General features: G+C 39.6%; 1 protein-coding gene across 1 annotated transcript; it reads left to right on the forward strand.

Annotated features, from left to right (window-relative positions):
- The first annotated feature begins 3,141 nt into the window (after positions 1-3,141).
- LOC131224663 (succinate dehydrogenase subunit 6, mitochondrial) lies at positions 3,142-13,489 on the forward strand. Its single transcript, XM_058219937.1, has 4 exons — positions 3,142-3,421; positions 11,282-11,384; positions 12,581-12,724; positions 13,199-13,489. The coding sequence occupies exons 1-4, from the start codon at positions 3,212-3,214 to the stop codon at positions 13,213-13,215; spliced, it is 474 nt and encodes a 157-aa protein (XP_058075920.1). The 5' UTR covers positions 3,142-3,211; the 3' UTR covers positions 13,216-13,489.
- Positions 13,490-15,668: the final 2,179 nt, after the last annotated feature.

Genomic DNA, 15,668 nt, shown 5'->3' on the forward strand with positions numbered 1-15,668 from the left:
TTATCCCAAAAAAAATCATATCCAAAGATCAACTGGACCACACCACAAAGAGCAGCAGGATAATTGATTTTCACCGTTAAAAATTTTGTAGGGCCCACCATAACATTTATTTTTCATCCAATCTATTCATAAGGTCACAAAGGCCTGGATGAAGAGGAAAAACAAATTTCATGGATGAAGAGGAAAAACAAATTTCATAATGATCCAAAACTTCTGTAAACCCTAAAAGGGTTTCAATGGTAGACGTTCAATTCCCCACTACCTTTTATAGTGTGGTCCACTTGATAGTTAGATCTATCTTATTTTTCGTCTCAAGCCTCAATATGAGCTCGCCAGATAAATGGACGGATTGGATATAACATAGACCTCATGATGGGACCCACAAAATCAAAATAGCAAAAAAAAAAAAAATAATTATAGGGAGAACTTTTTCTCCCTTACATTTTTCTCTAATACATAATTATGTAAATATGTATATATAAGTATATAAAAATATTTTTTTAATCTTTTAATTCATTTCTTTGTCTATTTATTTAACAAGCATATCTCCAAAACTAGAATGATTTTTTTTTTTTTTTACACACACACACACACACACTCACACTAGTGGAATTTCACCACCTATGGATACTCGAACGCTTGACCAAGTGTCGAAACTCCTAAGAGTCTACCACCCGAGTAAGAGTAAGGATCCAAACTAAAATGATTTACTTAACGTACCACAAATGATTTTGGGTAGGAGAAGCTAATTTAGCCAACCAACCTGGAAATTGAGCGGGTCAAACTGGAAAACTAGAAATTGAGCGGGACAAACTGGAAATTGAGTGGGACAAACTGAAAATTGATCAGGCCAAACTGGAAAACTGGAAATTGAGCGGGACAAACTGGAAATTGAGCGGGCCAAACCGGAAATTGAGTGCGCCAAAATGGAAATTGATCTGGCCAAACTAGAAATTGAGCGGGCCAAAATGGAAATTGAGCGGGACAATTTTGAAATTGAGCGGGCGAAACTGGAAAACTGGAAATTGAGCGGGATAGGCAAGCGTTGGATATACATTGTTGAGGTTTACAGTAATCTTGGAGTGCAGAAAATTTCTATGTCTCGAATCAACCTTCCAAAGGCCATCGTGATTAGAGAAGGAACTCGGATTGAAATACACAGACTTAGAAATTTTCTACACTCCAAGATTAATGTAAACCTCAACAATGTATATCCAACGCTTCCCTATACCGCTCAATTTCCAGTTTGTCCCGCTCAATTTCCAGTTTTCCAGTTTGGCCCACTCAATTTTCAGTTTGTCTCGCTCAATTTTCAGTTTGGCCTGCTCAATTTTCAGTTTGGTCCGCTCAATTTCTAATTTTTCAGTTTGTCCCGTTTAATTTCCAATTTGACCCCCTCAATTTTCAATTTTTCAGTTTGGTCTGTTCAATTTCCAGTTTTCCAGTTTGACCCGCTCAATTTTCAGTTTGTCCCGCGCAATTTTCAGTTTGGCTCGCTCAATTTCATGTTTGCCCCGCTCAATTTCTAGTTTGGCTTGCTCAATTTCATGTTCGCCCTGCTCAAAAGAGATCAAAGTTACATTGGCCCCACAATTATGTATTTATTATTTTCACAATGTTCATCTATATTTCGAGATCATTTGGGAGCATTATATATATAAAAAAAGAATCATATCCAAAGATCAACTGAACTACACCACAAAGAGCAGCGGGAAAATTGATTTTTATCGTTAAAAATTTTGTAGGGCCCACCATAGCATATATTTTCCATCCAATCTATTCATAAGGTCACAAAGACTTGGATGAAGAGGAAAAACAAATTTCATAATGATCCAAAACTTATATGACCCCTAAAAGGGTTTCAATAGTAGACGTTCAATCCTCCACTGCCATTTACATGTGGTCCACTTGATAGGTAGATCTGTCTTATTTTTCGTCTCAAGCCTTAATATGAGCTTGTCAAATAGATGGACGGTTTGGATATAACATATACCTCATAATGGGACCCACAAAATGTTGTGGGATTACAATGAAAAAAAGAAAAAGAAAAAAAAAGAAGCTGGTAAAGGTTGGTGGGACCCTATAGCTACGGATTATGACCGTAGCTATATCCGTAGCCTGATATGTCGAAAGACTTTCGATATTATCGGAAAAGTCCAGAACTGTCTAGCGAGTTTGCCTTAAAAATCCTGTAATTTTTGATACACTATAGATACGGATTATAATCGTAGCGATAGTCGTTGCCGACTTCGCGGCGGCTATGCTGCGGCAGTCTGTATTTTTTTTTTTTTGCTGTGTTGCTTTTGTGAGTCTCATCATGAGGTCTGTATTATATCTAAACTGTCTATCTATTTGGAGAGTTCATATTAAGGCTTGAGAAGAAAAATAAGATAGATTTAACTATCAAGTGGACCACACTATAAAAGGAAGTGGGGAATTGAACGTCTACCATTGAAACCCTTTTAGGGGTTATAGAAGTTTTGGATCATTATGAAATTTGTTTTTTCTCATCATCCAGGTCTGTGACCCCATAAATGAACTTAGACGGGGAGGATTTTTCACAAACATCACATTGGGCCCCCTAAAGGTTTCTAATGGTTGACGCTCATTCAACACTGTTTCCTGTAACGTGGTACACTTGATATTTGTATATACCTCATTTTTGGTCTCATATCATAAAATGATGTGGAAAAATATATGGACGGCATGGATGAAAAGCATATATCATGGTGGGGCCGATATACCACCGTCCATTCGCCATTGGCTAGTGGCAGGCGAGTACCCAATCCGTTTCCGTGAAAGGGGGGTTATTATCGTCCTGAAATTGGGTCTCCGCACGTGCAAGTCTAAGTTGCAAAACAAGGTTTGCATTGTTTCATATAAACAGCTGGATAAAAGGTGGGTCGACAGTCCTAATTTCTCTTTAATACGTGCTCACCAAATGGATGTACGGTTTGGAGATAATACATACCTCGTGATCAGACCCACGTAAATTGCTGACGTCAACACAGTACCTGTATAGCTGGCATGAGGTACAGTATCCAATCCGCTTCCGCGTGGATATAACACGTTCATCATGGTGGGTCCCACAGAAGTTGGTGACGTCAACGTCGGTGGTGTGTAGCACACCAGGCAATCCGCTTCCACCAAACAGGCCCTAGACGAGATTCAGCATAGGATAGTGAGCGACAGCGAGCGAGAGAGAGGGAGAATGGGCGAGAGCACGGATTCTTCATCTTCCTTTAATCCATCCAAGTTTGTGACGGGTGAGGTGAGGCGGATAAAGGAGTACTGGGGCGAGAGATTTGCGTTTCTCGAAAACTACACCAATATCTTCTTCGTCCCTGAAAAACGTCTCCCCAAATGGTCGGATTCTGATGTCGAGGAATTTATCGCTTCCGATCCGATCCACGGCCCTGCGGTATCTTCTCCTGACGATTCTCCCATCTGGGTTTCTCTTCTTTTGTGTTTTCATGGGATTTTTGTGTGGGTTTTTCGATTTTTTATTTTTTGTAGTCGTTTGGTTTGATTGGGGAGCTTATCTTTTTCTTGGGGTCTTCCTTTGATTTGGGTATTTGTTGTTTTCTGTTTTAATGTTTTCGTGGGGTTTTGATTTTTTTTTAATATTGATTTTGATGGTTGTTTCGTGGATTGGGGATTTTTTTTGTTCTTATATATAAATAATTTTGGATGCGTTTTATTTGGTTGGGATCGATTATCATTTTTCTTGGTTATTTATTATTATTATTATTATTTTTTGCTGTTTATGATTTAGATGGGATTTTTATTTTATTATATTCTTTTATATATATATTTTTGTGTGTGTTTTTTTCAAGTGTGGCTTTTGTTTGGAATTGGATTATTCATTTTCTTGCTTTTTATTGTTGTTTTTTCATGGTTTATGGTGCGTTTGGTTGCCCAAAATATCCTGAAATTTCATAGTTAATCAGTTTAATTTGGTGCAATTTTTTGTACAACTGTGATGATATCAGTGGTTTGATAGCCTAGGTTGGTGCGTTCCATCAGTCCCTGAGGCTTTTTGGTGTATTGGTTAGGTTCTTAGCAATTGGTGTCAGAGCCAACAGCACGTCACGTGTTCTAGTCATGGACGGGGCGATCTGTGGAAAGGGCAACTTGGACCACAGCGAAAGCTGCCATGACGTGGAAATGGCTACTTTCCTTAAAAAAGGATGTGGAAAGGGCTACCTTGATAACCAGATGGTGCAACTGGGTTGTTGATTCAATGAGATATCAACACCGAATCACAAAGAATTAGACAAATTACACTCCCAAGAATATTTAAGTAAAGAGGGAGAAAACTTTATTGATATAAAACTTCTTCTTTTACAATTCTGAAGAAAAGCTCACAATTGGAAAAATGTTGGAATGACTAACTTCTAAACCACCTCCCCTTTTATAGCCGTAACTGAATCTTTAATGAGAATCCCCTAAACTAAGGGATTGATTTCAAATCAATCATGATTTATTTCAAACCAATCTAATCTACCTAAGATGGTAAAAGTCTAATGATGGTAAAAGTAAATATAGAAAGTAATCCTAATACATCTCTAAATCAGCTCATATTTTCAATCACATCAATCACATCCCCATCATATCCTCAAACACATCTTTAAATCAGCCTCCATATCTCCCAAAAATAGCAAATTGCAATCCTTGATTTAGTTTTCTAAAGCTATAAATAAATATTAAAAAAATCAGTACATGTTGGGCCTTACAGTAGGCTTTGGGCCTACATTATTGTTAGGCCCTTCTGTGGGCCTAGGTGGACCATGGGCCTGCATTAACTAGAGTGCAGCCACCAAGTGGAAAGGGCTACCTAGATAACCAAAGTGCAGCCGCTATGCCCTGGAAATAGCTAGTTGAAAAAGAGGCCAGAATGAGTGCTGCCACGAATGTCGGCTGTGGAGTGTGGTGGAATGTTACGATTCCAATGGTTTAATAGCCTAGCTTGACACGTTTGGTGTATTGGTTAGGCTCTTAACAACCAATCACACCCTTAATATGTTTTTGAGTTCTATCCTAATTGGGTGACTTTTCTTAGTCTTTAGGAAAAATGGAAGAGGATGTCTATGTTTGTCTAGATTAGGAATTATAGGATTTCTTTTAGTTAGGTGTAGAGTGTTTGACCAAAAATAGGGAATTCTCTTTTATGGAAGGAGAGAAACTATATTCTGGCAGAGTGTGATGCTTCATACTCGTGCGTTCAAGAATCCTAAAGCATGGTATCTACGTAATTTTGATGAAACCAACAGTCAACCTAGAATTGCACAGGGTGCTCGAAGATGAGATTTCTTGGAAGCAAAAATCTTGGGCAAAATGGTTAAGGGAGGGAGATAAAAATTCCAAATTCTTCCACAAAATTGCAAGTATGAATGCCAGAGCCAACAAGATCAACAGCATAGTGGTGGAAGGAATCAGAATTGAAGACAGAGAGGCGATAGCTGGAGGAGTAGTAGCCCACTTCCGGTCTCTCCTTCAGACAGATGGATGGATCAGACCTCAACTGGCCAATCTTTTGTTTGATTCTATTACTGAAGAAGAGGCGCTGTCGCTTGAAGCCCCTTTCTCAGTGGAGGAAGTGAAAGAAGCTGTAGCCGGTTTAGGTGGAGATAAAGCTCCTGGGCTGGACGGATTCCCGATTCTTTTTTTTTTTTCCATTCGTTCTGGGAGATGTTACAAGAGGATGTCATGGCTTTTATCAACGAGTTCCATGTAAGAGGTTGGATCTCGAAAGGTCTAGGTTCGGGCTTCCTTGCCCTTATTCCTAAGTTCCCTGGAGCTGCAACTTTTAAAGACTTTCGTCCGATATGTCTGCTCGGGGCCCCGTATAAAATTCTTGCTAAGATCCTCTCGGCTCGTCTGATAAAGGTTATTGACAAACTCATTTCAGCTAATCAGATTGCTTTCATCCCTGGGAGACAGATTATTGATTGCGCTTTAATCGCCAACGAAGTGCTACATTCTAGCCATCTGTCTGGTCTGAAACATCTTTTCTGCAAGCTAGATGTGGAAAAAGCGTACGACCATGTTGAATGGGGTTTCCTGCAATATCTGATGAAAAGGATGGGGTTTAACGATAAATGGAGACAGTGGATAGGGGAATCTATAGGATCTGCTCATCTGTCGATCCTTCTCAATGGCTCGTTGAGGGGTTTTTTCCGAAGCTCTAGAGGGCTGAGGCAAGGGGACCCTCTGTCTCCGTTTCTATTCCTTCTGGTAGGGGAGGCCCTTTCAAGGATGCTTCATCAGGGTCAGCGCTCAGGTATTCTTAGAGGAATTAGCGTCAAAGGCCTTCCTGACCCTATATCCCACATTCAGTATGCCGACGATACCCTTGTTTTTAGTGTTGTTTCTTAGGAGTATGTGGACAACCTGCGCATGACTCTTCGTTGCTTTGAGACAATTTCAGGCCAATCGATCAATCTGTCCAAGTCAAAGCTGATAGGGATAAACATGAAGCAAGAAGAATCCGAAGGTTGGGCCTCCTCTCTCCAATGCGTGGCTGCTGCCCTTCCCTCATCCTTCGTCGGTCTCCCTTTATGCATAGGCGCCCCCCCTAAGTCTGCCTGGGAGGTCTTACTCAGAATAGGTGCCTATTTGGCCAATGGAAGTGCAGATTTCTCTCATTGGGGGGCCAACTCACCCTGATGAAAGCAGCTCTCTCCAACCTCCCCCTGTATATGATGTCTCTTTTTCGCTGCCCCACTTCTATCGTCAATTCCATTGACAATTGAGAAGGATTTTCTCTGGCATGGGAAATCCGAGAGATCCAAATTTCACCTGATGGACTGGAAGATTGTCTGCAACCAGATTCAGCATGGTGGTGCGGGAGTAAAAAATCTTCATCTTATGAATCGGGCGTTGTTGGGGAAATGGACTTGGAGGCTAGGGGCAGATGCCGGGAGCTTTTGGAACTCCTTGATCAAGGGCAAATATGGCAGGTTAGTCTGCGGCTGGTGGACGAAGGAGTCCCTCTCGATATTGGTCTTCGACTCTGTGGAGAGGGATCCTCAGCATGAAGGAAAAGGTTGCTTCGGTGGTCAGATTTCAAATCGGTAAAGGTGATAAGATCATATTTTGGGAGGACACTTGGCTGGAGGACGCTCCCCTGAAAGTCAGTTTCCCAAGCATATTTCTGCTGGCTCCCTACAAAAACGTTCTTGTTGCTGAATGCTATTCTATCGCTGCTGGTCAAGTTGTCTGGCATTAGGAGTGTAGGCGCTATCTGCAAGATTGAGAACTCCAGGAATACGCCGTTCTCCTGGCCTGCGTTCAGAGAGCAGTCCCGGATCCCTTAACCGCAAACTCCATCCTGTGGAACTTGGATAAAACCAGTGTCTTCACGGTTAAATCCCTTTACAGGGCGCTGGAGACCCAAGTTTCTGTCCACACGCCCTCCTTCAATCATATTTGGAAGTATTCGGTCCCTCCCAAGATCATCTCGGCTAGCTGGCAGGAAATAAGAAAATTCTGACTGTGGACAACCTGCGCGAAAGAGGGATGCCCCTGCCTAACATCTGTCTGTGTTGCATGAGGAATGCAGAGTCTGTCGATCATCTCCTCATTCACTGCCCCTTCGTCTACCCAATTTGGGCCGAGTTTTGCTCTCGATTTAGTGTCAGTTAGTGTTTTCCTTCTTCGGTAGACCTCCTCCTCAAGGCCTAGCAGGGAGTTCGGCTTGGCAAAGGCAGAACTCGCTAGTGGAGATTGGTGATCCTTGCCGTGTGGTGGGCGGTGTGGAACGAGAGGAATAGCAGATGCTTTCGGGATATTGCTCTTCCTTCCTCCGTGGTGGCTTCTAAGGCTAAGGGTTTCATTGTAGAATGGGCGGCCTTGGCGCCCGCTTTGAAGGGTTATTATTTTCTTTTTCTAGGTGTTTAGTTCGGTTGCCGCCTTGGCATCCCATTTTGGCCCTTCCTCCCCCTCTCTTCTCCTTTTGTATCTTTTTCCCTTTTTAATGCACTCGTGATTTCTAAAAAAACAAAAGAATTACACAAAGCCAATGTTTTAACTGGCTGATTGGTTGACATATAACGGATAGCTAAATGCTAAATAAAAATTAGTCATTTGTCTGAATTAAGAAACGATTGTTTACTAATGAGAGTGCAGGATAGTTCAGCCAATCTGAATTTGGGGTTATGTCCTATATATTGTGGGTCCCAGGCTTTGGATGGTTAGCTTGATTTACATATATGCCATTTGTATAATTTCGAATGCATTCATATGAACTATCACACTCTTATGGAGTATGAAATAACTGGCCCTGTAGTGGTGATAGGTGTGTTGTAGTGAGAGAGAGCTTTTGTCAAAGATTTCCTTGGTTGTGATGCTTTTGATGCTCTCTTGGATCTCTATTTAAGGGGTCATGCCATTTCACTTCCATGTGTTTGGCATGGTGTCTGGTACGGTAGCGCACATGTATGTGCATGTTTTTTTTTTTTCGTATGGATTTTGGTCCATCATTGATGTTTGAAGATTTTTTGTATACATATAAAGTTTGCCTGTAGTGGGAGGTTTTTGTCAAGGAAGTTTGTCTTTTATTTAATTTGTTTGATTTGTTTTGTGTTTTTCCTATTTCAGGCTGATTGTTAATTTTGCCGTCTCTTTCTTTCTTTCTTTTCTTTTCTTTTCTTTTCTTTTCTTTTTTTTTTTTTTTTGGAAAATTGACAGATTTATTGATTCAAAAGAAATGAGAAACATATCATAAAATGGCCCAAACAAAAACAGTGACCCTCCCATCGCTCAAAGAATTAGGCCTGCAATAAATCCAACACCATTTACAAATAGAAAACCAAAATCCAAAAGGCCCGAAACAGCTACAAGCTCCCACAATTCCCCAAAAGATCCTGCTTAGACCAGCCATGAAATTGTTCATGTGCAAGTGCCCATTTGATAATCATTTGGAGGATCTTACTATGAATACCTTCAGCTGATGATATCTAATTCTCAAAAATTCTAACATTCCTCTCATTCCACAGACCCCATAAGATCCAAAGATGCGCATCTTCTGAATTATATCCTTTTGACCTTTAAACTATATGCCCGAAGCCATTCCACCACTATGCTTCCTGTTTAGATATTACATGTCCATGCCACACCAAATAGAGAGAAAGAATGCCCACACCTAGCCACCATACAATGGAAGAAGAACTGAATGATTGACTGTTCATCATTCCCGTAGATTACACACATGTTAGGGAAGGCCATTTTAAGGCTTCTTCTTCTTCTTCTTTAAGTTGTCTAATGTTAGGATCTTGTTCGTTGTAGCCACCTAAGCGGAAGCTTTAACCCCTCGGAGGAATAGGAGCTTTCCATACTTTAGCACAAGGGGGATATGCCCTCTCACTTGCCATTAACATTGAGAAGAATGATTTAGCCAAATATTCGCTATTTTCTGCCCACCTCCACACCAATTGATCCATATGCACCTCATTCAACTTGCTTAGAAGATTAGCAAATTGGTCTAGTTCCCCATCATGTAGTTTTCTTCTCATCATAATGTCCCAAACCACGGATGTCCCCACCATTTCATAGCATACCTGAATCTTTGCCTCCTTCTCAATAGCTAGCTTATATACTTCCTGGAAAGTTGACTCTATGGGCTCATCCTCCAACCATGCATCCTTCTAGAAACGAACTCTTATCTCCCCCACCAACCAAAAAGCGGATGCCCTTGGCAAACTCTTTGATGACTCTGTGTGGGATTGTGCTATTACCCACTTTGTATCTTTTTCACACTTTGCCTATGTCCATAACAAAGAACCCATTTGTCTATTCTATTGCTTGTGCCTGTGAACCATCCCCCTTCCAAATACCCATATTTTCCCATGATCACATTCCTCTGTAGAGCATTCGGCTCTTCTCCAAAATTTTGGCTCCATTTGGTCAATAATGCCCCAATTCTTTTCTCTCACATTTCCAATACCAAGACCCCCTGCTCTTGCTGGCTTTTGCATTTCCTTCCAATTTATGAGTTGGACTTTGTTTTGTTCCTGTCCTGTCTCCCTTCCTATAGGAAATCCCTCTGTTGTCTTTTCCTGCATTTCCGCTATGACTTAAAATGTAGGGTTTTTTTTTTTTTTTTTTTTGGGGGTTTGTGTTCTTTAGGGCTTTGTTGGGATGTACATGGAAGTTGAATTGTGAATGTCAGTTTGATCAAGAGAAAATGATAGACTAATGCTGTTTCCTTGTATTGTATTAATATGAAGTAGTGACTCTTGAATCCCAGTTACATTCTTTCCAACTTCAAAGAACCACAATTACAATTATAAGGTCAGATCTTCTATGGGAAAGTTGAAGAAGGAAATCTCATTCTGGTTGTTTCTACTTTAGTAGACAAATGACTTGATTTCAATTAAATAGTGTATGCCTGTATGTAACTGCAAGCATGGTAAGTATGTAACTGCAAGCATGCTGAAGTTTACCATTTGGGCTTTTGTCATTTGCATCTGGGTTCCTTGGCTTTATTCTGGAAGGAACTATGAAGTATGCTAGCTGGACTGCTGGAGGCAAAAAGATAGACGTTTTACATGTTAATATAATCTCCTCTTCTTTACCATTCATTAATATATGTTGTGACTTGTGATTAACAATCAAGGTGTTCCGTAATGGTAATGGTGGTTGTAATGGCCACCACTGTTACCATTTGGGCTTTTGTCATTTGCATAATATAATCTCCTCTTCTTTACCATTTGGGCTTTTGTCAGTTACGGCCCCAAAACGGCCGTTACGGTCTATCTTTTTTATTTTTTTTATTTATTGAACAAACTCCTGAAAAACTTGTATCTGCCCCGTAATGTTGATTAAAAAGTATGAAAAACCTACATATGTCCCATAATAGACCATTACGGGGCTATTGTGGCCTTTATAGGGGATGTAATGTGCCGTTAACGGCAATTACGGGTCATTTTGTTTCCATAACGGCTATTACGGCCGTTACGACCCCGTAGCGTGTAACGGTTGCCACTGTTACCTTTACGTAATGGCCTTTACGGCACACCATGTTAACAATATATGTTGTTATGATGTTCAAAATTGAAACGCATCACCAGCCGCACATAGAAAGAAAAAATCCAAAAAAAAAAGGGATGAAAGAAAGCAAGAAAAGAATACCTTGTATGTGTACTTTTGTGGCTTCACTCACATGAATTGCAGTTCCTTTCACATCTTCTTTCGTATGTTTATATGATCTTGTTGCATATATACTTCACTGTTGTTTAGTGGTGAAACACTGCAAATTTGCAATGAATTTTGTCTTCAGCTGAAGTCCGCGAGGAAAGCAACAGAAATTGCTGCCACCGGAAGTGTTATAGGAGCAGTGTCAACAGCAGGACTTGCCTGGAAATATTCGAAGAGTCCACATGGTATTATACTAACTATGCTTTTTATAGCCAATACTATATTTTTTCAGAAGGAAGCGATGGTTTTTGAGAGAGAAATGCATTCAACAAGTAACATTTTTAAAGCTATGGTTAGTGTTCGGTTGACTTCAAATATGGGTTTTCTGAAACGACAGATTCTCTGGAATTTATAACCTTGATAATTTAATGTGAATCACCTTTTTTCTGTAAACACTAAATTAGAAGTCTGGTTTTATGAAAATACAAGCATGCCATCAATCAATCATGATAGCTTTTGTATATTTGTGATTAGCATTGTTTGTTCTTAAGGCAAATATGGCACCACGTATTTGAGACATTTGGAGTTGTTTGGGTGATGCCTTTCTCGGTAGACCAAATGCTCTTGTCATGGCATGGGATCCAATTGGACAAGGAGAGGGCCTTTTTATGGTGCTTGTGCGTTCTCCTAGTCTTTTGGAATGTTTGGAGGGAATTTAATGCTCGGTGTTTTTGTAACAAGATGAGGCCTATCCAATCAGACCTTAACCCATCCTCCCCAACCCAAACTACCCTGGACCCAAACCTGTGTCCGTACGTACAGACACACGTGTGGGGTTGTCAGTATGGACGGTTCTCTTCCCATTTGTCCCTCTTGCTTTGTCACCTCCATTCCCCTCTATTCACTGTCCTTTATTTCAATCCTAAATCGAAAACCCTAACTTAGAATTTGAATGCTAAACCCTAATTTACAAAACCCTAATTCTCAACCCCTTGGTTATCAAAACCCTAGTTAGATACCCGTCTACAAAACCAACATGTATCGGTAATTGGCCAGCATGTGTGGATTTTGACAAATGAAGAGCCATATAAACATTACTTGACATCATATCAGTCTTTTCAAAATACCAAAACATGTCGATCCTGGTATGTATTGACTGGTATTTGGAACCATGAGCTAAAGCACATCAGCATTGGCATCTTCTGGTGTCTGATTTGTGTTAGGTTCCCATTCTTTATTTGATTTTTAGCTAGGCTACTATGAGATGCTATGTAGCGAAGCCACTCCTCACAGCCTAATAACTTTCTAGTAAAGATGAGGTTAGAAATTACTTTTAACTAGAACGGTAGAACCGTAGACTCCATAGAAATGTGGAATGCTGAGAGGCTAGCAGAACTGATTGCTTTCTTTCTTTCTTCTTTTTTTTGGTTTTATGTGGCAGGCGCTGCTTTGGCTTTTGGAGCTGGAGCTATTTTCGGTTGGACATTTGGGCAGGAAATTGCTAGTCACTGGCTCCAACTGTACCGGATGGACACCATGGCTGCTCAGATAGAGTTCTTGGATTGGTGGAAGAACAAAAGTGGAGGTAAGTTGTTTAGCCTGCCATGAAAAAAGAAAAGTCATCTCCTTTTCTTTTCTCAAATAGAAGAGATATGTGATGGCCAGTCACAAGAGCAGAATTTGGAATGGCATCTCTCTTCAGGATCTGTGCCGTTGATATGTTGGATCCCACTGTGTATGTGCCGCAGTCCAAAGATCAGGTGGGACAGTATGAAAAAATGGGATGGTTAAAGAAGTTTAAATGTACTTGTTTGGCTCACCTGACAATGGACCACGCCGATTTTCAGGCCTCAGCATGTAAACATTGGACCCCACCTGATGAAGTGGCCCATTTCTTGAACTCAAGCTACATTGCCATGTGTGAGTGAGTAGGATTTGGCATCCAACTTGTCTGAGTAACCATAGCAAGGATCAACAGATTAACGTCACCTTATAAGAAAGGCCTCAACGAATAAAATGATAGTCTTCACGAAAAATCTTATGTGGATCTTTTCTGCAGGAAATCGGACATTGTGAGATTTGACACCCGCGTCATGGTTCGTGTTCGTTTGTCAGGAGAACAAAGTCCTGACTCGAGTTAGTCATGAACAATAAAAAGCATCTCCTCTTTTTCTCTTGAATAATATAACATATTCTCCTGATGACAAAAAACCATGAGTTTGGTCCTTTTTGATGTTCTCCATTTCACAGGTTTGAGGATTTTTTTTCCCCATGTTTGTTTTGTTCTCTTCTATTGTATGAAAGTATTGTAGTTGATTCATGCTGGTGGTAGATTTTAGAGGGTTCTGCAGATTGGGTTTTAGATTTTAGATTCTAGTAGAGTCGTTTGTTGGCCTTTGTCCTACACATGGCATTTCAATATTAAACTTTGATACTTTGGCAGGGTGCGATGAATGATATGCAGGTACTCAGAAATTACTTAGAAATTGCATATGTGGCATGAAAGTAATTCAAATTAAACTGTGTAAATTATGGGTCCCAGGTTAGACGTATCATGAAGCAAGAATTGCAACTATTTGATTATCTGCTTGTTGGACATTTCTAGCCATTGATTGGACCATTATCCAATAGTGGTGATTTTTGAGAGTTATGGGCAATCAAAGGTGAATCATACAATGTGAAGTGGAAATCAATGGTACTTTCTTAGCCTATATGCTTGGATGGTTATAATTGTCTAACCAAAGTAATGTTTGTAGGCATGGGGAGCCAAAGGTGGGTCCCACGTGATGGACAGTGATCATACTGTCTTCTGTACTATAAGGAATATGGAGCATTCATTTCCTAGTTGTTTGACTTGATGATTAGGATCATCCAATTAAAGAGATTTTTCGAAGGGATACCTAACATGTTTGGTAATGCGAAGTCGAAAACCAATATTTAGTTGTTTTTTAACTTATATTTTATGGATTGATTATTCATTGATCTACGTAGTTTATGAGCGCACTTATTATTTTGGGTTTGCTGTCCTCCAGCACATTGAGATTGAACACATCAGTCTAACATTTGGATTAGTCAACTGAGTGTTGGGATGGATAATCTCTACTATAATGTCAGTCTAAACTTTTAGAAGGGATTGATGGTCCAAATGTCTAAACAGTCTTTTCTTGTAAAAAGTATGGACCGTTCATTTCATGGTTTTTTTGGGAAGGATCAAAGGTGGGCTCTACATGATAGCAGGTGCAAATCAATGACAACCGTTTTTGTTAAAATCAATATATGCTGTCCAATTTTTCATATCCATTGTTCGAATGGTTAGGATCATCTTAAAGACGGCCCCCCACATCAAATGGTTTAAATAAATGAGTGGACCTCCTGCAGTAGAGTCAACATAGACCATCCATTGATCCAAGTGACATTTGAGAGGGATGGGCAATCAAGGCAGGCCTAACATGATAGACAGATCACAATAATGATGTATATTTATTATGGTTAATATGGATGATTCATTTTCCTAATCATTGATGGTGTGGTCAGAATCACCTTATTAAAGTAGTCTTTGAAAGGGAGAGGAGCAATCAAAAGCAAGACTCATGATGGGCCAGTTCAGATCAATGAGTGAACATTTTCTAATATGATTAATTAGGATTGATCATCAAACATTTTCCAATATGATTAATTAGGATTGATTGTCTTTTTAGTTATTGACCATTGGTTATAGTTGTCCAATCAAAGTGATGGTCAATTAAAAGTGAGGTTGACAAGATGAAGACATTTTGAACAGCAAATTTACAGACTTCAGTGAGAAAAAACCTATCATGCTAACCAAAAAGAATTTAAGACATCTTGGTCCTATTTGGGATCATGGAAATGAAAATATGAATTTTGTACATTCATTAATATGCATTGGGTTTAGTTTTGACAAATTCAAAGTCCATAGTTTGGAAATCAAGTTAAAAATCTATGTTTGAGAAATATTTATTAGAAGGGAATAACTTTTTTAATTTTTGAAGAGGTATTGTAATTCGCTAGAATATTTAATGTTTTTTTTTTTTTTTATTATAAATTTTTAAATTTTAATTTAAGATTTGAATTTATCTTATAGTCATTGATTTAATAGCGTAGATTTAAGAAGTCAAGAGATTTGGCAAATCTCCAGTGAAAAGCAAACAAAGTTGTATTTGAAAAGTGTGGATTTCAGATATCCATCAATCCTTCAGCCCAAACAGCCCATAAAGGATCAAGATTTATAAAGTCTATATAAAATTTGGAGGTGCCACCCCATGGACGGGCACTGGCCAAAACTAGGGGCGAGGTGAGCAGATGGGATTGAGCCTAGCCTCTCTCCCTTAGAAAGAAAGGGGATTTGGGAAGGTATTTTATTAGGAATCTTGTACAAATTGTAAGGTAATGGAAAAGAGAGGAGAAGATAAATTCGAAAATGAGAGGCAAAATCTGAATTTAATTCAAAATTAATATATCGTGAGAAATTGGTGAGAATTTTGGGAGTTCCAAGCAAATTTAAATATTAT

The sequence above is a fragment of the Magnolia sinica genome, chromosome 14, assembly GCF_029962835.1.
Source record: "Magnolia sinica isolate HGM2019 chromosome 14, MsV1, whole genome shotgun sequence".
In the NCBI taxonomy this organism is placed as follows: Eukaryota; Viridiplantae; Streptophyta; class Magnoliopsida; order Magnoliales; family Magnoliaceae; genus Magnolia; species Magnolia sinica.